The 22,548-nt window shown below is 39.9% G+C and overlaps 1 protein-coding gene across 1 annotated transcript; it reads right to left on the bottom strand.

The window, feature by feature from the left end:
- Positions 1 to 379: 379 nt before the first annotated feature.
- On the bottom strand, positions 380 to 8,728 carry ndufa9a (NADH:ubiquinone oxidoreductase subunit A9a). The gene is made up of 11 exons (XM_036568143.1): positions 8,618 to 8,728; positions 6,635 to 6,805; positions 5,041 to 5,138; positions 4,817 to 4,908; positions 4,547 to 4,688; positions 4,337 to 4,439; positions 4,035 to 4,105; positions 3,238 to 3,314; positions 1,874 to 1,969; positions 1,691 to 1,757; positions 380 to 649 (listed from the first exon to the last, which is right to left on the bottom strand). Exons 1-11 carry the CDS (start codon positions 8,670 to 8,672, stop codon positions 479 to 481), a joined length of 1,143 nt encoding a protein of 380 aa, XP_036424036.1. The 5' UTR covers positions 8,673 to 8,728; the 3' UTR covers positions 380 to 478.
- Between the last annotated feature and the right edge of the window lie 13,820 nt (positions 8,729 to 22,548).

A 22,548-nucleotide genomic window follows, 5' to 3' on the forward strand; every position in this document is an offset into this window, starting at 1 on the left:
GACTAAATTTAATCTTAAGAGGAATTTCACTGCCAAGACTTACAAATGCAGTACACAACACCTGTAATGCACTAGAAAAAAAAAGACCCATTATAGAAAGATGAAAGTCCACACATGATATTTTATATATTTTTTTAACTTGCCATTCTCAGGCAGTTTTGACCGTACCCCTTATGTATGCTCTCCATTAAAGATAAAAAGTTGGTTTCCCAGACATGGATTAAACCTAGTCCTGGACCAAATTGCAGTGCCAAATGTGAACCACTGCTAAATAATAGTTTTATTCTAGGTTTAGGCTTAATCTGTGTCTGGGAATCTGATCCAAAGTGCCTCTTAATGAAAACAGTCACTCATGCCACCAAACACTCTGAGCCCAAGATGTAGGTTGGACATTATTTATTTGTGTATTTATGTACAGAGTCATATTCAAACAAGACAGCACATGAGGAGGAGTGAGAGACCATCGCTCGTGGACTGCTCAGTAGGTGACTGTTTTGGCAGGTTTGGTCTCCCCCAGCTCGGCCTCCAAGAAACGGAAGCGGCGATGGCGACGCAAGACCTCAATGGCTTTCTGCTCCACGGAGGAAGGTGTGATACCCAGATCCTCAAAGCCCGGTAGGCCAGGATACTTCATGTCTGTGGTGTGGAACTAGTAGGTGGAGGGAAGAGACAGGACACAGCTATTTTGAATATCATAAACCATTCCTGGTTCTGGAGGACCAAATGTCCTTCACCTTTTATTGTTTTTAACCCCAAATAAAACAACTGAAGCTCTTCCTGACTTGAAGTGGGTGTGTGTGGGTAAAGCACTACAATGTACAGAACAGCGGTTGGGAACCTGTGCTGTAAAGCAATTAAGTTCCAACGATCAGAAAAAAACTGAGTGGTAGTGATCTCTTCACACTTCATGGTTCATTTTCAATTCCAGGTGGCAAATGTGATTATAAAATGATTCTTGATGCATCTTGTTTTTTTATTTCTCTAGGCTACATTATGATTTCTTCCTTGTATTTGTCATTAACTAAGCATGTATAGCAGTGCTTAATGCAGAAACTTCATTATAAGAAGCTTTTTTATCCATTTAACACTGTGATGCAATTACCATCTTAAATGTGGTTGCAAGTTATATGTTATTTTGACCTGCCCAAACTAGTTACAGTTCTAGCCTAAATGTGGACATCTGAAGCTTGCAAGAGACGTTCAGGTAACGTTTTTGCTTAACTTTATATGTTGCAACTTTACAGATAAACTTTCAGCAAATTCTTAACTCTGAAAATTACTGGATTAGCTCAATAACAATTTGACGAGGTGGCTGTTAAAAAAGCGACTCTGGTTTACGGCTTTATTTTTCATATTTAAAACTATGACCAATTTGTGACAGCAAATGTGCACATTAGTGACATCCTGCACTTCTTTTCTTCCTCAAAAGAATCACAACGCATCTAACAATTGATTACTTTTCCCACCCCATTAATTAAGCCTGGTCTGGAATCAGGCTTTTTAACGGAGAATCACCACAGACAAGTCAAACAAAGTGTAAGAAAACTGCATAGGGATGCATGTTCCTACATGGAGTAGTGTTAAATGCCACTTGAGCAGCATTAACAGCAGATTTCAATGGTGATATCAATAAAGTTCAGTGCCTTAGAGATGTACACTTGCCTCGAAGTTACAGGCCTAGCATACATACCCGGTCAACTTTGTCGCGAGTTGTCCAGGGCTCAAACGGATTTATCTCAAAGAACCTGGCGGCAAGACTAAAACCAGAAAAACAAATGCGTTATATTCTGACACTGAATAATTAGACAGCATAAATAATGTAAAACTATCCACTTCAGGTTAACATACAAAAGAATATGCTGACGATGCTTACTGATAGAGTGGGCGTGGCATTGGGTAAGCCACAAAAGGTCTCCAGGCTAGAGCGTACACATACTCCACCAGGTCATGCAGTAGGTATCGGTTGGGCCTGATGTAAAAGATGGTGACACATTACCTTGTATTTACACAGTGCTTTGTTTAAACAATTCATCATGGCAGTTTGACAAGGGTAGTGGGAAACCGTAAGCACCAGGGACAGAGTCACCTTGACATGCTTTGTGGCAATGAGCTGACTGAGTGTTTCATTTAGAGGTCATATGTTTTTCTTTAGGGACGACTACAGACATCTTTATGTCTCTCTCAGAGATAAATCCAGTCAACCTTCTGTGTGACATTTCTTGGGTGGAACTTTTTAAATAAAAAGACCCCCCTGATTACACAGTGGTCCAGTCTATATTAAATCATATACTGACCAGCCACTTAAGTGCATTTCCTGTTTCTGCATGCTTTGTCCATTTTATCAGCTCCTCTTACTATATAGGTGCACTTTGTAGTTCTACAATTACAGACTGTAGTCCATCTGTTTCTCTGCATACTTTGTTAGCCCCCCTTTCACCCTGTTCTTTAATGGTCACGACCCCCACACGAGCAGGTATTATTTGGGTGATGGATCATTCTCAGCACTGCAGTAACACCAATGTGGTGGTGGTGTGTTAGTGTGTGTTGCGCTGGTCTGAGTGGATCAGACACAGCAGTGCTGCTGGAGGTTTTAAATACCTCAGTGTCACAGCTGGACTGAGAATAGTCCACCAACCAAAAACATCCAGCCAATAGCTTACATTTACAAGGGGGACCACCAAGGTAGGAGTGTCTAATAGAGTGGACAGTGAGTGGACACAGCGTTTAAAAACTCCAGCAGCACCGTTGTGTCTGATCCACTCAGACCAGCGCAACACACAAACACACCACCACCACCACCACCATATCAGTGTTACTGCAGTGCTGAGAATGATCCACCACCCAAATAGTACCTGCTCTGTGAGGGTCCATGGGGGTCCTGACCACTGAAGAACAGGGTAAAAGGGGGCTAACAAAGTATGCAGAGAAACAGATGGACAACAGTCTGTAATTGTAGAACTACAAAGTGCACCAATATAAGTGCATCTGATAAAACGGACAAAGACTGTAGAGAAAAGGAGGTGTATTTAATGAAGTGGACAGATGGTGTATATAGATATTGTGCAAGATAGGCGATCGCTTTTTGGCAATAACAATGTTAATATTTCACCACAAAGTCCACGCAGGTATGGAAAAAGGATTAACCATGATCAAAGCACTATAGGTGATGATACACTCAGGCATCAGCAGAAAATAAAGGCAATACTTTTTCCTCTTACAGACATGGTCAGTTCTTACCCAACTAATGCGTATGTTTTGCCATTGGCATCAGGATCTTTGATGGCGTTGACAATGGCCTTAGCCACATCCACCACCTAAAGGCAAAAGAGGAGCCATAATTGCACATATTTGTCAGCTAAACATTAGTTAGACATGCTGTCAAAGACAGTAACATTAATAAACACACATGAAAACAGAGCAGGATTTCTTGAGTAACCAGCTTACTTTAAGCTTAGTTCTGTTCATGATGGTGGATCACTTTATCAAGATTAGCATGACAACTTATGATCATAAACTCAGAGCATAACACCTCTTGGACCATTTAAGGCTGAGGTACTGATCAAATCATTGACAGGTTTCTAACAGAGGTGGAACTCTTCGGCCAGTTTTTTTCCCCCTTCATGACCTTTGAGAAGTCAATCACGTGAATATTTTTAGCAGAGCAGGCAAATTATATTACCTAGATACTGTGAATGTCAGTACTGCTTAAGAGCATTTTTACAGTTAAAACTGATTTACTTTCCACAGCATTTTTTTTCCCCCCTGTTGATAAACAAGCCACTCAACCCCCCCATGCATCACGTTAGTCATAAATGCCATGCTTTCATGTGCACGTGCACAAGGAATAACCACAGCTTGAGTATTCAAAACTTGTTTACTTTATAGGCAGCAGTTTGTAAGATAGGACCCAGATCTTATCTGTCACTCTTAAGAGATAACAATAAATAATATAGATTGAATGAATATTGATAAAAAAAACATTAAAAAGTAATCTAAATTTACTATCAAGATATCACTCAGAGTAACGTACTCACATGACAAGGCTGTTTGACTGTTTTCTTGCCCATTGCTATAAGAGGAACAGCCTTACCGAACCAGCGCATATCTGCACAGAGAACAGCAAACAAAGTGGACACGTTGAAATTCAATGTAAGCATTTTTCCCTCACAGAGAGTCACCTAAAGCCTAAAGTATTTATATAAAATCTGCTTGTAGACACATGGATATAAAGTATATGTGCTCGTGGACAACGGCTAAAACAAATACAGCCCTTTTCCAGATGCTTCTGACGCTGCTGACCTTTGCAGAAAAAAAAGACATACTACTAGACACATACTAGCAAAGTGGTTGAAAAAACGATCTTCTCTTCCAAAGAACTCTGACGGCTTCATGATGATGGCATCTGGGAATTCGTCTCTCACAGCTATCTCTCCAACAGCCTGCACAACACATTATTTTTCCGATTAGAGCAGTGAATTATAAAATCAACTGAACGTATACATTTAAAAAAAAAAAAACAAAAAGAAAACACTGAATTAAACACTACCTTATTTCTCAGGTATTTCGAGGGGCTGCGGATGTCTGCATTTAGGTGGGACATGTGGATAAACTTTGTGACTCCAGCTTCACGCGATGCCTTTGCAATTTGCTGAGGGACGGTGACAAACACATCCTCAAACTTATAGTTGCTGCAGGAAAAAAAAACAAAAAAAAACAAAACAAAACACAAAAAAAACGTTACACAAGAGAGTCTAGCAACTACTGACTTACAATTAAATTTTAGGTCCACACAGAGTGAGTCTGAATTCCTACATACCTGGTCTCCCACTCTCTTCCCACCAGATTGATTACAACATTGGAGTGAGCTATTGCTCTTTTGATTGATTCTTTATCCCTTGCATCCCATTCCTGAAAAAAACCACCAAAGCCTGTCAGAGCTGCATGAGAACTTGCAATCCAAAAGTAAAAGAAGCCTGTGCCACTGACTGGGGAGCACAACGCAAGTGGTCATAGAAAGCTCTAAAACAGAAAATAACATACCATAAAGATGATCTGGCCGAGATCGCCCATGGGTCTGAGGTACATGATATCATACTGGTCGCACCGGTGAGGGATCACTACCTGAGAGCCAATTCGCCCTGAAACAGAAAAACAAAACTCATCAATGAAGGACATTAATATACATTTTGACACAAGCTGCTTATTGGCAGCAAGTTATTCAATACAGTACAATATACACCGATCAGGCATAACATTATGAACATCTCCTTGTTTCTACACTCATTGTCCATTTTATCAGCTCCACTTACTATATAGATGCACTTTGTAGTTCTACAGTTACAGACTGTAGTCCATCTGTTTCTCTGCATACTTTATATGCCCCCTTTTACCCTGTTCTTCAGTGGTCAGGACCCCATGGACCATCACAGAGCAGGTACTATTTGGGGGTAGATCATTCTCAGCACTGCAGTAACACTGACGTGGTGGTGGTGTGTTAGTGTGTGTTGTGCTGGTATGAGTGGATCAGACACAGCAGTGCTGCTGGAGTTTTTAAACACTGTGTCCACTCACTGTCCACTCTATTAGACACTCCTACCTTGTCAGTCCACCTTGTAGATGTAAAGTCAGTGACGACAGCTCATCTGCTGCTGCACAGTTTGTATTTGTCATCCTCTAGTCCTTCATTGGTGGTCACAGGGCGCTGTCCACAGGACACTGTTGGCGGGATATTTTTGGTTGGTGGACTCTTCTCAGTCCAGCAGAGACACTGAGGTGTTTAAAAACTCCAGCAACACTGCTGTGTCTGATCCACTCAGACCAGCGCAACACACACAAACACACCACCAACACGTCAGTGTTACTGCAGTGCTGAGAATGATCCACCACCCAAATAGTACTTGCTCTGTGAGGGTCCATGGGGGTCCTGACCACTGAAGAACAGGGTAAAAGGGGGCTAACAAAGTATGCAGAGAAACAGATGGACTACAGTCTGTAACTGTAGAACTACAAAGTGCACCTATATAGTAAGTGGAGCTGATAAAATGGACAATGAGCGTAGAAACAAGGATAAGTCATAATGTTATGCCTGATCGGTGTATATCACAAAATGACAGGACACAGAACACCACACCAGACATTTTTCATTCAATCAGTTGACTTAAGCTTACAGTTGCTACTCTGTGATTTTACTTTCTTCCAGATTGGCCATGCTGGTGTTTTTCCTCTAAGAAAATTACAGGAACTCTGCAGTGATTTGATCATTTTAGTTCCTGCCTCACATTGGGGGAAAATGTTTTTTTGACTGCTGCTTCTCATCATATTTAGTCTCCCTGCACACATATCCAAATTAAACACTTCTTGAATTGTGAAACTATGGATGCCTTAGAAGATCATATGGCCATATGCTATGCTATCATCCAGATTCATAGAAAATGCAACCTGCAATCTGGTTGAGAGAGACAGAGAGAGAGAAAGACACCCCAACCCTTTGGAAATCTCTGGGGTCATGCCTATGCATACAATTCCTAAGGTTTGTTGTGTTGTTGGAGAGTATTACTTAAATGCTGCATTTGCTGCAGGGGTCATTCCCAACTTACCCAAACCTACCCAAACAATAGCTTGACCAGAGACTTACCCAGTCGATTGACCACATATCGGCCCAGGAAGCCAGTGGCCCCAAACACAGTGGCTGCTATTCCGCTGGATGAGGAGCGCCCCCCTTTGCCCTTGGGTATCAGGGCATGGTGGATCTGCCTGTGCTGAACTGCAACAGGCCCAGCTGCCAGCACCACAGGGGAGCAGGCACCTGTATACAAGAGCAGAGGGAAACTGGGAGACTTGGAGATATAAATCCAATGTAACAAAATAGCCATGATTAGCTATGGTCTTATTAGAAAGAGCTGCTTGCGTTTGAGAAAACATGGGCTCGATTCTGAAGCTCGCCTAGAAAGAGAAAAGCAGGGCACGCAGCAGTTTACACACCTTAATGCTGCTAACAATGGGTCATTTCATAATCACACTAAAAACAACCCAGAACAATACAAATATCTATATTATTATTATTATTATTATTATTATTATCATCATTATTACAATTAATAAGAATAATTATAAAAAATATCTTTCATAATATCTTTATTTATATAACACTTTTTATACTGGTGGCAGTTCAAAGTGCTTTACAGACAGGTGATAATGCTTTACAGTAACAGAGAAGACACTATATTGATATGATGCATTACTGAAAGAGCAAAACGTCTCAGTGCAAATAACACTTTCACACTACAATTCCTACGTGTCATGTTTTTAGAAATGCAGTGTTTACCCCTGATGAGACCATGATGAACAAACTCTGCTACAGGGAGTCCACTTTTTTTTTTTGAAGTCAGATCATCAAAAGCGAGTAAATTAACATTCAAAACAGTGCAGGGGTTTGACACGAAATCTAGAACTGTCTCACTGATACACCTCTCAGTTTCTCAGGATCTCTTATTGACCATCCATCACTGGAAAATCTGTGAGTGATCAGAACGAGGCATCTTGGCGCATCCTGTCTATTTTTGTATTGTTTATAGCTCAGCTGCACTGTTTTATTCGATCACTATTTTGAGCAAGGGCATGACACTTTGCAGTCTTTCAGTAGGGATGGGTTAATATGGCAATATTTATCTTTATTATAACCATGATGAACTGCATCTGATTGTACCTTTCATTATGCTTTTCCACGTATATTGTCGATCCTTTTTGTCAGGAACACTGAACAACTGCATGTTTGTCCCTGTGTAACTGGTTTTAGTACAGTGTAGTTTGCAGCACGCTGAATAGAAATCACTGTACACACAGCTTTTGATAGTATTTTTTAACGTGGCATCACTGGCTTTATGCCTTCCAACTCAGCCATCAAACCTCTGAAAAATTAACGGTAAGCAATGTGATGAATATCTTGGAAACGTCTTGAAGTATCGCAGTGTTATACGGCCAAACTAAAAACACCAACCCTAACAAAAAAGCGAGGCAGTGCAGAAATCTGTTCATTTTCTAAACTAAGTTAGCTGATCTCGCTAACTAACTGACAGCCAAAACTCTCCTCAAAAGCTCAAACAAATATATTAGCAACTTATTAGATTATATGTAAGTTAGCGCACGAAGTTGAAGTTGACTTCTTGTTCGAATTTGACGTTCCACCTTAAACGGTGCAGCAGTTACAGCAGCTGTACAGTTACCGCTGCAGCATTTAAGGTGGAACGTCAAATTTGAACAAGTAGCTAGTCAACTTCAGCTTAACACTGTATTTAGCTAGCTAGCGTTAGCCAGAGAAACCCCACACAACACACGCAGATTATGAATATGGTATAAGTGGATGACTTGCTCATGGACAGTAGCCCCAGAGGAGCCGGCTGCTGATGGTATATAACCTATTTAAGTAGAATAAATTAGTAAATGGTCTCACGACAGAAGAACGAACAGCGGGGTCACAGCGCGAGTTAGAGGACAGCTGGTTCCTTTAAATAACGCCTAGCCTCGGCTTTAGCGGTCCATATTGCGTCCTAAAGTGTCCTCGTTTCAGCGTGAAGACTCATTATTAGTGGAATACCGAGCTGTCCGGTTTAATACTTACTGGAAATCCTGGGAAGGACGTTCACAGGACGGCTAACCAAAGCGACAGCCGCCATGTTTCCGGCCTAAAGCACCTACGGTGGCGGAGGAGGGTCAAACTCAGAGCGTCTCCTTCAACGCAGGTCAGTTATCTGTACAGGGCATGTAGAGCAGTGTTTCTCAGCCCTGGTCCTGGAGGCCCACTGTCCTGCACTTTTAGTGTTTGACCCGCTCCCAGCACACCTGATCCAACTAACAAGCCCCATTATTGAGTTCAAATGACTTAAAGAACAAAGAGCAGTAAAATATGCAGGGCGGTGGGCCCCCAGGACCTCCAGGCTGAGAGACACTGATTTAGAGCCTTAAAACTAGTAAAAGAACATTTACTATCTTGAGAGAAAAATGGGGTGAAATGAGCTCTGCTTTTCATTTTTGTTAGTCTGTGCTGCTGCGTTTTGTACGACTTGCAGAGGATAAATTGTTTTTCTAGGAATCCCAGATAAAAGAGCTTTACAGTGATAAACTGTAACAAATGCATGGACATGTTTCTCCTCATTATGATAGAAAAGGCCAAACTTTAGCAACATTTCTAAAATGATTAAAAGCTACTTTAGTTCCCGTAGAGAAGATATAAAGAATCTAAGAGCTCAGAAGCGAAGATTACACCCAGGTTTAGAACTTCAGGTTTGGTACGAAGCCAAAGAACTAGTTTCTCACAAAGTAGCTTTTTCTGAATGTAAGCTCTGAGGATGAGTATTTACAGTTCATGGTTTTGCATTTATTTCATATTATAGTTTTTTCTTAATTTACTTGTACAAATTTGGGTGACATCCAATCATAAATATCTGACACACAGCTGGTAAGCCTGTCAACAGTCTTGATTTTCAGAAGGAATGGAAATGTATAATTTTGTGTCATCAGCATAGCTATAAAAATTGATAACGCGTTTCTCGAAGACATAGGTAACATATACAAAGAGAAAAGCAAAGGCCCTAACATTGAACCATTTGGGACTGAGGCCTTTCAAGTTTTTAAGATGGTGGATGAAAGGAAATTGGAATGGGTCTAAAATGACTGGGAACTGAAGCACCCATGCATCTTTAAAAGCACCTGTTGTCAGAGAACAGTTTACAATAGTCAAAACATAATTTTTGCACACAATCAAAAGTCATATTCAACAGGGGCAAGATCACACATGGAATTTAATTTGTTTATAATTCTTACTTAAAGTATTGTAACTGCATACCTGGAAATAGGTACTGTCCACCTCTTTATTTCATTGTCAAGTCATTGGAACATCTTTAGGAACATTTACATAAAAGGTGAAACAGTGTCATGTAAAGATCTTCTCTGTGCTCTAAAAGCTTCTGATTCTCCATTTCTGCATAAAGTTGTAAAACATGGCAGACAGAGTTCGAGATTTAGGTGAGTGGTGGACAAACCAAATACATCTTTTAAACTGTGTAAGAAGAAATATACAGAATATAAGAAAAATCAACATCTTCCAAAGTAATACAGGTATGACGTTTAATTAGTTAAGTAGTTTCTGACCCTGTTCATAACCAATAAAGTTAAGTTTTTGGATGGTGAAAGGAGATCAGTTTTCATGCTGAGTCTACATAGAATTTATCAAAAGTTTAGAATCACGCATCACATTGATTATTGTTGTTATTTTATTCAATAATAACTTATATAGTGTCTATTGAAATACTATAGGCTACACACCAGACAGTATTTTTAAGATGTTTTATTTTGAAAAACTTTTTTCAGTTAAGTTTTTAAGTTGTTAAATGATAAATGGGCTACTGTAGTTATATATTTACAATATTGTTACTGTAATGTGCCAGAATGATTCAGACGCTCGTGGATGAAAAAAGAGAAAAAGGCTTTACTTGTAAAATCGTGATCCAAAATCGTAGTTGAAAAACAGGCATAGGTCAAATCCAAAAAAGACTGAAAATACAAGCAAACAAACATCACCAGGCAAACAGAGTCCAAAGGGCAAAGGCAAAGAGGGCAAAGTCCAAAACACAGAAAGATAGTCAGGATCCAGAAAAACAATAACTAAAGTGAATGCTCAGTAGCTTTCAAAAGATGCAATACCTCGCAATGAGTTTAACTAAAAGCCCAGGCTTTATACTACTCTAACTAGGCAAACAAAGACAAGAACAGGTGCAACAGATTAGTATTCAGGGGAAGCTGAACGGTGATTGGTGCAGGGTGGAAGGACATGAGTCACATGATCTCCCAGAGGATTCTGGGAGATGGAGTCCATTGAGGTGTCAGGGCTGAAGGGAGTCGTGACAGTAACCCCCCCCAAAGAGTCCGGGATGGCCTTGGAACGAGGCCGACCAGGACGACCATCCAGGATGTCTCATGCAGAGACCCAACACTGCTCCTCTGGGCCGTACCCCTCCCAGTCTACTAGGTACTGGAGCTCTCCTCCCTGCCTCCGGGAGTCCAGCAGCCGACGGACAGCATACACAGGAGCTCCATCTATCTCCTCCAGAGGGGGTGGTACGATGTCTGGTGTAGCCTCATCCAAAGGCCCTGAAACAACAGGTTTCAAAAGAGATACATGAAATGAGCGTGAGACTCTAAAACGGGGAGGTGAGTCCAATTTATAGGTTACCTCATTTACCCTCTTTAGTATTTTAAAGGGACCAATATACTTTGGTTGGAGTTTTCTACTTCCCTCCAAGCCTCTGAAATCCCTCGTGGATAACCATACACGATCTCCTGGCTGATAGACAGGTGATTCGCCTCGATGAAGATCGGCTTGTTTCTTGTGACGCTGGAGGGCGACCTCAATTCTTTGGTGTGTCTCCTCCCAGACCCTCTCACTTCGCTGCATCCATGCATCAACTGCTGGGACCTCTGATGTTGTACCAGTCCATGGCGCAAGAGCGGGCTGACAGCCTAAGACGCATTGGAAAGGGGTCAAACCAGTGCTTGAACAGATCAAAGAATTTTGAGCTATTTCGGCCCATACGAGATAACGTGACCAGTCAGCAGGATTGTTATAACAAAACAATCGTAAGAATTTACCCAATTCTTGATTGACGCGCTCACATTGCCCATTAGATTGTGGGTGATAGCCGGATGTTAAACTAATGGAAGTGCCTATATGTTCAAAAAATGCAGTCCAGACTTGTGAAGTAAATTGAGGGCCTCGATCGGATAGGATATCTTCGGGAATGCCAAACAATCGAAACACTTGGTTGAATAAAACCTCAGCAGTTTGAAAGGCAGTGGGAGGTGAAGCAAAAGGTATAAATCGGACCCCGCGTGAAAAACGATCCACCACGGTAAGGATGGTGGTAAACCCTTGGGATTCAGGAAGGTCCGTAACAAAATCTAGGTCTACATGTGACCATGGTCGAGTAGGTACAAGTAGGGGTACAAGTTTTCCAGCAGGCAGTGTTTTAGGAGTTTTACACTGGGAGCAGGTGGAACAGGATGCTACAAATGCATGAATGTCTTTATTCATAGTCTCCCACCAGTAACGATTTGACACCAACTGCTGGGTGCGCGTCTCACCTGGGTGACCTGAAATGAGGGAAGAATGGGCCCAGGTTATGAGACGATCGCGGAACTGATTGGGGACATAAATTTTCTCTGGAGGGCACTGACTGGGTACTTGGGTATTTTCTAAGGCCTTGGAAATCTCCTCATCTATCTCCCAGCGAATGGATGCTACAGTGACGTTGGGGGGAAGAATAAGGTCAGGCTCGGACTGGTTGGTTTCAGATACTGTCTCCTGATACATACGTGACAAAGCATCAGCCTTAGTATTACGGGACCCAGGATGGTAAGTTATGCTAAATTGGAACCTGGAAAAGAAGAGAGACCAGCGAGCTTGTCGAGCATTCAGCCTTTTAGCGTTATGAAGATACTCTAGGTTTCTATGATCGGTTAGAATGACAAAAGGATGATTAACTCCCTCTAACCAGTGTCTCCATTCCTCCAGTGCAAGTTTGATGGCTAGCAATTCTCTATCCCCTATACCATAGTTTCTCTCCGCTGGTGTGAGTTTGTGAGAATAGAATGCTACAGGATAAAGTTTAGGGGGGTTACCAGAGCGTTGAGAGAGGACAGCCCCCACCCCAGTTTCTGATGCGTCTACCTCAACCACAAAAGGTTCAGTGGGATCTGGATGTTTTAAAATGGGAGCGCTGGTAAATGCTTTTTTGAGGGTTTGGAAGGCGTGTTCAGTTTGCTCTGTCCAGTGAATTCTTTTGGGGTTCCCTTTCAATAAGACAGTTAAAGGGGCAGCGATACTGCTAAAGCCTCTAATAAAATGTCCATAGAAGTTGGCAAACCTAAGAATCGCTGGAGCTCTTTGACAGAGGAAGGAGTGGGCCAGTTGACTACAGCACTTACTTTGGTGTCATCCATTACTACTCCATTAGAACTAATAATATAGCCAAGGAATGATACTGTTTGCAAGTGGAATTCACACTTTTCACCTTTCACAAATCTATTCAAGTCTATTTTCAAGTAATCGCTGGAGGACCAATCGTACTTGTTTGATGTGTGTATCAAGATCAGGAGAGTACACAAGTATATTGTCAATGTATGCAACAACAAACTTGCCAATCATGTCCCTCAGAACATCATTAATGAATGCTTGGAAGACCGAGGGGGCGTTAGAGAGCCCAAAAGGCATTACAGAGTACTCATAGTGCCCCCTGCTGGTCGCAGTCTTCCACTCATCCCCTGCTCTAATTCTAATAAGATTGTACACGCTTCTTAAGTCGAGTTTAATGAAATACTTCGCTCCCTTCAGTTGTTCCAAAGCTACAGGGATAAGAGGAAGTGGATAAGGATAAGCTTTAGTGATCTGGTTAAGTCCTCTGTAATCTATACATGGACGAAGGCCCCCATCTTTTTTCTTTACAAAAAGCTGCGGGAGAGGTAGAAGGTCGAATGAAACCCTGATCTAGGGCCTCTTGAATGTAGGTGTCCATAGCTCGTTCTTCCTCTTGAGTAAGGGGATAGATTCTAGATTTGGGAAGGACAGGATTATCTATCAAGTCTATGGCACAATCATAGGGGCGATGAGGTGGCAATTGAGTGGCACTATTTTTACTGAACACATCCTTGAGGTCTGCATATTCGGGAGGAATGTCAGTGAAAGTTTCGGCATCAGGGCTTTCAATGGAAGTAGATCTAACAGTTACTATAGGGGTGCTAATACAGGTTTGGTGACAGTATTCGGACCATTTCAGTATTTCATGTTCTGACCAAGAGATATTGGGGTTGTGTTTTTCTAGCCAGGGTAGACCCAATATGAGTTCAAATTCAGAGGATTCCAAAACCAGGAAGGAAAGAAGTTCCTTGTGTATAGCGCTAGTTTCTAGTTGTACTGGTTCGGTCATGGATGAAATGGTTCCGATTCCAACCGGGGCTCCATCCAAAGCTGCTACACGTAATGGAACTCTCAGGGTCTCCACCGGAATCTGTAGTTGGTCCACCAGGTGAGCATGGATGAAACTCCCCTCGGCACCGGAATCTATAAGGGCTGAGACAACAAGAGAGACCTGATGACAGCAAATAACCACTGGTAATAAGAATGATCAACCCCTTTGTGGGAACACTCACCACATTAGCACGTGGAGTTTTCTCCACGTGCTGTCCAGGGGTCGGCGCTGATTTTTTGGGTGGTCTGGTCCTACAGTTCTGAATGAGATGACCGGCACCACCGCAGTACAAACATAGGCCCTCTCTTAATCGTCGGATTCTTTCGTCCAGAGACGGACGTGATGAATCACACTGCGTGGGTTCCTCTACTCCTTGGTGTACAGCAGGAACCAGTGGTGAATGACTACGAGAAATAGTTTTCTTCAAATGGTCAGTTTTTGGTTTCCCTCGTCTATTAATGAGATGATCGAGACGGATAGACAGAGTTACTAGTTGGTCTAGGGTCAGGTTATCGTCTCGACAAGCCAGTTCAGTGACGATTTCAGGATTAAGTCCTTGGCGGTACGTTACCAGTAGCGCTGCCTCATTCCAACCGCTGCTGGCTGCCAATGTGCAGAATTCAAGAGCATAGTCCGATACAGAGCGATTGCCTTGACGTAACTTGATTAAAAGTTCGCCACTGATTTTACCTTCATACGGGTGATCAAAAACTGTACGAAATTCCTTTAAAAACTGGTCATATGAAAGAGCGTGGATCTGCTGCCAGCTGGCAGTGGCCCATTCTAAAGCCCTCTCCGACAAACGGGAAACCAGAAACAAGATTTTGGCTCGATCGGAACAAGCAGGGGAATTAGCAAAGAAAATGGAGCATTGTAATAGAAAGCCACGACACTTATCTGGATCTCCATCGAACTTATCTGGCTTGCTTACAGGAAACAGGGAACCAGTAGCTTGCAGGGAAGGAGATGAAGCAGCGGAACCTACTTCTGGTTCAGTGGCGCTACGAGTCTGGAGTTGGCTGGTCAATTCCTTTACACTAGCCACTAGCTGAACCAGCTGAGCCTGTTGTTCTGACTGTTGTTGAGCCAGAGACTCAAGTGAATGAGTCACACCTGCCAGAACCTGCTGATGACGACAAAGTAGGTGACCCTGTTCAGCAAGCGTTTTCTGAAAAGCCTCCGGATCCGCCGTCTGCATTATTGGCGAGGTACAGTATTTTTTCCCACCACTTTTCAAATACGAGGCATACAGGATGTTAATTTTATTATAACTTCATTCTTTCTCAGTTATTTTAGAATAATCTACAGCTCATCATACTAGACACATCTAACATTTCTTCTTTTTTAACAGCTTCATAAAAATTATTTGCAGAGTTGTAGCTTCATAATAGATTTATTTTATTATGGAGCTGTGCAAAAGTCAGAGACCAAAAGACTTGCTTTGAGTTTTTCAAAGAAATCTGCAGGGATGTTTTTCCTCAATTCAGTCTTAGAAAGTCATAAGAAGAGCAATTAGAAGAACCAAGTCGTGTTGAAGGACAACAGGTGTGATGACATGTTTGGCCAGTATGTATGTAAAGGAAAAATATGGGTGACACTCGAAAACAAGGGGTAGGGGTAAAAAGAAGAAATAGGACTGGGCCTTACAGTAATAAACATGCTCCTATCCCACCTTTTTTGGAACGTCATATTTGGAAGGAGCGGATATTTACAAAAACATTGAAGTTCATATGGTGAAACATAAATATTGTGTTTTTGTACCAGTTTCGATTTAACACAGGTCGAACAGAATTTATTAATTACTAATTTCTGTTTTAGCATTTCGCATACTGTCCCAACTTTTTTGGAATTGGGGTTATAACAGCTGCAGCTGCATGTAACAGTTTGATGTTATCTGGGCCTGTTGCTAAAGAACATATCCTAAGATCCTAAGATGTTTGACTGAATTGACTCTTGCATTTGTCTTCCGACTCAGAACTTATTTTCATTTGCAAACAAGACCTGTTGTTCTTTCACTTAGAAAATAAATATTTCACCAAGCTCTGTGTGCCTCTGCATAACATAAAAAAAAAATCAGGGAATTGGAGAAATCCACAATGAATGCCTGTGACCTTCAGTTCCTCAGATGACACCGAATTGTTTCTGCATTCAATGGGAGACAGTTCTGGACTGCAGGCAGGCCAGTCTAGCATGCTGCATGTACAGAAAGTGGCTTAGTGCTGTCATGTTGAAATAAGAATGTGTCCCTGAAAATGACAGCATCTAGAAGGCAGTATATGTTGCTCTAAAATGTGTTCAGTTTTAATGGTGCCTTCATAGATGTGCAAGTTACCTGACTTTTAAACATTTAAACTACGCTGGTAACAATCTGTATGGTCCTTTTCTTCGCTGGCCCAGGATACACAACATCTATTATTTCCATAAACAATATGAAAGGTTGACTTGTCAGACCACCGTACATATTTCCACTGTGCAACAGTCCTTTTCAGATAAGCTTGAATCTAGAGAGGTCAGCAGTGTTTGTGGACATCGTTGACATTTGGCTCCCGCTGTGCATAATAAAGTCTTAACTTGCATTTGTTACTGCAGCAATGAACAGTACTTACTGGCGATGGTTTGTTAAAGTATTCTCGAGCCCAAGTGGTGATCTCCATTACAGAAGCAGGGCAGTTTTTAATACAGTGCCGTCTGAGTTTTTGCTGATTCATTTTTTGCAAAGTGGCAAACCTGGACCCATCTTTGCTCATAAAGGACTAGGCCTAACTATCTGTTTTTGTGCATTTTAGCTACTGTCCCAACCTTTTTTGGAATTGTGTTTGTACTACTGGCAGTGCTTGGCTTTAATAAAACATGAAATACAGACAATTATGGAGCAAACATGAAAGCTTGTGGACTTTGATGCTACAAATATCAACAGTAAAGGAAATACACACTGAATCTGTGGTGGTGAAAACCTCTTCTTTCATTCATAATACATCAACAGTACATAAACAAGTAAAACCTTGTCTAATTTTACATCACCTGATGGCATACACTTCTTGTGCATGACAAAAAATTGTAAGAATTTTAGATACAGAAAAATATAAAATCCATATGCTGACATATTAGTATCAAAGTACTTTAGTTCTAAACTAAACAATACGTTGTACAATATGTTGCTTTCAGTGCATAACTACTCATCATTCTTAGCGTCATAACCATCATTATTTCACACATAACATCATAACCATCATTCACATGTAATCTTCGGTAACACTTTATTTGAAGGCCATCTACATAGAGACTTCATAACATATGCATAAGCACTGAATACTGTATTTACAAAGCAATGTACTGCTTGAGAATTGTATATCTATTTTATGATGTAAATGCCATTGTATTGACATAAGGAGCGTTAAACTTGAGTGGCAGACCTTTTTCCATTTATAACACTCTTATGAAGCATCATTATCAAATAACTGAACTAATACAGCAGGGGCCTAATTAAAACCACCATCAGTGCTACATATTTCTACTTGAGTTTATGTACAAAAGTTCAAATTGTGACAGACAATACTGAACAACTGTAATAACATTATTATGTGTGAATGATGCTTCATAACAATGTTATAAATGAAACCAATGCCCAACACTTTAGTTTAAGGCCACATATGTCAAAACAATGTAATTCACTTAATAAACCATATGTCATACTGAGAGTACTGGTACAAATTTGGCTATAAACATTCAAATATTGCTTTATTAATGTGCTGTAACCCCTTAAAATCCCAGGCTTATTACATATAAGACTTATTATTTAGTAACTGAACTGACTTCAATGCAAACTGGCTGAGCTAATCTTAGAGGTTACAGAAGTGTGTAATAAAACGTTGGGCCTGCTGGGGGGCCCTGGCCATGTGAGGGGTTAAATATGCATGCATTTTGAAGTCCTTAGCCTTCAAATGAAGTGTTACCTTACATTGTAACCATCATTATTGCCTGCTTCATAACAAATGTCATCATCATCATCATCATCATTCAAAATTATTGTTTTGAAGTTGTATTAACTCCCTACACACGCTGTCTTGTCTCCAGCCTTTTTATTGTTTTGTATTGTTTGTTGTTGTTTTAAAACATAATAATAGTAGTAGTAGTAGTAAACGAGAGGCATAAATGAAAGTGTAAGGAGTAAAAAGTGTATTTTTTTAATTGTATAAAAAAATATAGAGAATATAATATAAGAAAAATACAAATCTTTCAAAGTAATACAGTGATGAAGTCTAATTAGTTAAGTCATTTCTGACTCTGTTCATATTTGATAAAGTTACGATTTCTTGATGGTGAAGAGATCAGTTTTCTTGCTGAAGCTACATAGAATTTATATCTTAATCAATTCCAGTTTTGAAAACTCTTTTTTTTCTCATTCTACCGTAAGCAAGTGGATTATCTCTATCTAATCTACTCATAAATCTCTGGAAGATGAAAAACTTGGGTGGCCTCTTACTTTTGCACTGCACTGTACATGTATATTCAACAGATAGGTTTAATATATTTTTTGAAAACAGTGACATGCTACAAACTCACATGCCTGAATGTACAATATTATGGGCAATAAGGAGAGCCAGCTTGTGTTGACGTATAAAATGTGTGCACTGTAAGGATGGTGTGTTTGGACAGTATGTGCCTGCAGGAAAAATATGAATAAAGAACCGCAAATATTTCTTTAGTCACACATTCTGATAACACTGTAAGAGTAAATAGAAATGAAAATGCCAGAAACCATCTAACCTCATCTCAGTAGCTTTAGTTAGGCAACAGAAATGTATAATTTTATAATCGATTAAAATTATTGTTTTGAAGTTGTATTGACTCCCTACACACGCTGTCTTGTCTCCAGCTTTTTTATTGTTTTGTATTGTTTGTTGTTGTTTTAAAACATAATAATAATAATAATAATAATAATAACAATAATAATAATAGTAGTAGTAGTAGTACATGAGAGGCATAAATGAAAGTGTAAGGAGTAAAAAGTGTATTTTTTTAATTGTATAAAAAGAAATATAATATAATATATATAATATAATATAGAGAATATAATATAAGAAAAATACAAATCTTTCAAAGTAATACAGTGATGAAGTCTAATTAGTTAAGTCATTTCTGACTCTGTTCATATTTGATAAAGTTACGATTTTGGATGGTGAAGAGATCAGTTTTCTTGCTGAAGCTACATAGAATTTATATCTTTTAATCAATTCCAGTCATGGCCCTCTACGCCCTCACAGACAGTAGGGACGCGGGGTGTTGCAAAATGGCAAACCTGGACCCATCTGTGCTCATAAAAGACTAGGCTATTTCTTGGATGCTTCTTTTATCAAGATTTCACAACATTCCTAGTCCTCAAATTGCCCCTGTCCTAACTTCTTATGAATGTTTTGCGAACAAACAAGACCAGGTGTCCCTTTAATGACAAAACAAATATTTAGCTGAGCTCTGTGTGCCTGGTTTCTGATGAATTGAGGCCTTTAGATTTCTCAACAGATATTTAAGACATACAAAATCAATTGCCCAACTTTTTTTTGGAATGTTTTACAGGCAAAAATTTAGAAAGAGCATATTTTTACAATAAACCAATGAAGTTGATAGGCTAAAACATTAAATATCTTGTCTTTGCACTGCTTTTGTTAAAATACAGGTCAGCATAGATTTATAAATTACTGCTATCTGTTTTTTGTGGATTTTACATACTGTCCCAACCTTTTTTGGAATTGTGTTTGTACTACTGGCAGTGCTTGGCTTTAATAAAACATGAAATACAGACAATTATGAAGCAAACATGAAAGCTTGTGGACTTTGATGCTACAAATATCAACAGAAAGAGAAGAACACACTGAATTTGTGGTGGTAAAAACCTCTTCTTTCATTCATAATACATCAACAGTACATAAACAAGTAAAACCTTGTCTAATATTACATCACCTGATGGCATACACTTCTAGTGCATGACAAAAATGGTAAGAATTTTATATACAGAAAAAACATAAAATCCATATGCTGACATATTAGTATCAAAGTACTTTAGTTCTAAACTTAACAATACATTTTACAGCATGTTGATTTCAGTGCATAACTACTCATCATTCTTAGCGTCATAACCATCATTATTTCACACATAACATCATAACCATCATTCACATGTAATCTTCGGTAACACTTTATTTGAAGGCCATCTACATAGAGACTTCATAACATATGCATAAGCACTGAATACTGTATTTACAAAGCAATGTACTGCTTGAGAATTGTATATCTATTTTATGATGTAAATGCCATTGTATTGACATAAGGAGCGTTAAACTTGAGTGGCAGACCTTTTTCCATTTATAACACTCTTATGAAGCATCATTATCAAATAACTGAACTAATACAGCAGGGGCCTAATTAAAACCACCATCAGTGCTACATATTTCTACTTGAGTTTATGTACAAAAGTTCAAATTGTGACAGACAATACTGAACAACTGTAATAACATTATTATGTGTGAATGATGCTTCATAACAATGTTATAAATGAAACCAATGCCCAACACTTTAGTTTAAGGCCACATATGTCAAAACAATGTAATTCACTTAATAAACCATATGTCATACTGAGAGTACTGGTACAAATTTGGCTATAAACATTCAAATATTGCTTTATTAATGTGCTGTAACCCCTTAAAATCCCAGGCTTATTACATATAAGACTTATTATTTAGTAACTGAACTGACTTCAATGCAAACTGGCTGAGCTATTCTTAGAGGTTACAGAAGTGTGTAATAAAACGTTGGGCCTGCTGGGGGGCCCTGGCCATGTGAGGGGTTAAATATGCATGCATTTTGAAGTCCTTAGCCTTCAAATGAAGTGTTACTTTATACTGTAACCATCATTATTGCCTGCTTCATAACAAATGTCATCATCATCATCATCATCATCATCATCATTCGCAATACGATCATGCCATTTCTGTATAAATGTCATCAAAAAATGTTAACAATCTGCTATTTTATAGTTTATCATATCATCTCTGTATAGCAGGTGTGCCCAGCTCCAGTTCTAGGCAGCATTTTCCTTGTGTTAACTAATACTGATTCATCTCATGAAGAGCATTATAACCGAACATGTATAACCAAGCAGAATCAGGTACAATCTACAGCAACGCCCAACGACCCCAATAACTCTAATGACTACAAGAAAAATCTCTTTGGCTCAGTCTCATTGCACTACCCTAGCTAGGAGTGATTCCATCTTATAGCAAAACTAAAGCTAAAATTAAAAAGCAGAACATAAAAACACTTTAAAACATGCAGAAATATTGCACATTACAACTGCTTTGGTATTCCACTTGAACTCTGTTAAAGGTAGTGTAAAAGTTCTGTAAAAATGTTGTTTAAAGCATGGCTACTTCAGTACGAGGACCGCAGGACCTATAGATATTCATATCAGAGTGTAATACTGTGTACGGGAAGGACAGATTATATTCAAAGAGGATTCATAAGATAAAACGACTGAGTACCGTCTGTGAAGGTACAGCTGTGACCTTTTAAAGTGTATCACGAGCACCAAAAAGTTAGCAATGTGCTTATCTAGAGCTGAAGAACTCCTAAGACATTAAAGGGACTAAGCCTACTACATTTGCCTTCCAGTGGAGAAGCTCCATTCAGAATGTAGGCCTTGGCTTAAAGGGAAATTCCCCCCGATTTTTCAAAATTTCTAAATAGTTAACTTGTTAAGATGCAAACAAAGTCATTCAGAGTGGTTCGGCGTGAAATGCTCAGAACTGTTCACAGTGGTGGTGATGGGAACCAGACGTCTGAAGAGTTTAATGCCTCTGAAAGTTCCCTTGTGGAAAGATATTACACATTTACATTTACATTTACAGCATTTAGCAGATGCTCTTATCCAGAGCGACTTACAAAAAGTGCTTTGTCTATCCAGATAAAGTATCTTTGCTAGTTACCAATAGGTTAGAGAGAAAGCCAGTCCTCAGCTCAGATACTGCTAGAATCAGAAAGTCATTATTGACACCTAGAGACAAAGGAACAGAGTTAAACACAGAGCAGTGCAATACAATACAATACATAAGTGCAGTACAATACTTTACAATCAATACTTAATTCAGTGCTCATTTAAGTGCTGTATAAAGAGATGTGTCTTCAGTCTGCGTTTGAAGACAGCGAGAGACTCTGCTGTACGGACAGCCAGTGGGAGTTCCACCACCTGGGTGCCAGCACAGAGAACAGTCTTGATGCTTGCCTTCCACGCGCCTTGAAGGATGACGTGTCAAGTCGAGCTGTGCTCGAAGCTCGAAGGGCTCATGGTACAGTTCGAGATTTCACCATTGCCATCAAGTAGGGAGGGGCTGGTCCATTTTTGGCTTTGTAAGCAAGCATAAGGGTTTTAAATCTGATGCGTGCAGCTACAGGAAGCCAGTGAAGGGAGCGCAGCAGTGGTGACGTGGCTGAACTTGGGGAGATTCAAGACGAGCTGTGCTGCTGCATTCTGGATAAG

The sequence above is a fragment of the Colossoma macropomum genome, unplaced genomic scaffold, assembly GCF_904425465.1.
Source record: "Colossoma macropomum unplaced genomic scaffold, Colossoma_macropomum, whole genome shotgun sequence".
In the NCBI taxonomy this organism is placed as follows: Eukaryota; Metazoa; Chordata; class Actinopteri; order Characiformes; family Serrasalmidae; genus Colossoma; species Colossoma macropomum.

Coding starts and splice junctions, on each gene's coding strand:
- ndufa9a (XM_036568143.1), bottom strand. CDS start 8,672: ATGGCGGCTGTCGCTTTGGTTAGCCGTCCTGTGAACGTCCTTCCCAGG. Junction 4,440..4,546: donor CGAAATACCTGAGAAATAAG/GTAGTGTTTAAT, acceptor TGTGTTGTGCAG/GCTGTTGGAGAGATAGCTGT. Junction 1,758..1,873: donor ATGCCACGCCCACTCTATCA/GTAAGCATCGTC, acceptor TTCTGGTTTTAG/TCTTGCCGCCAGGTTCTTTG.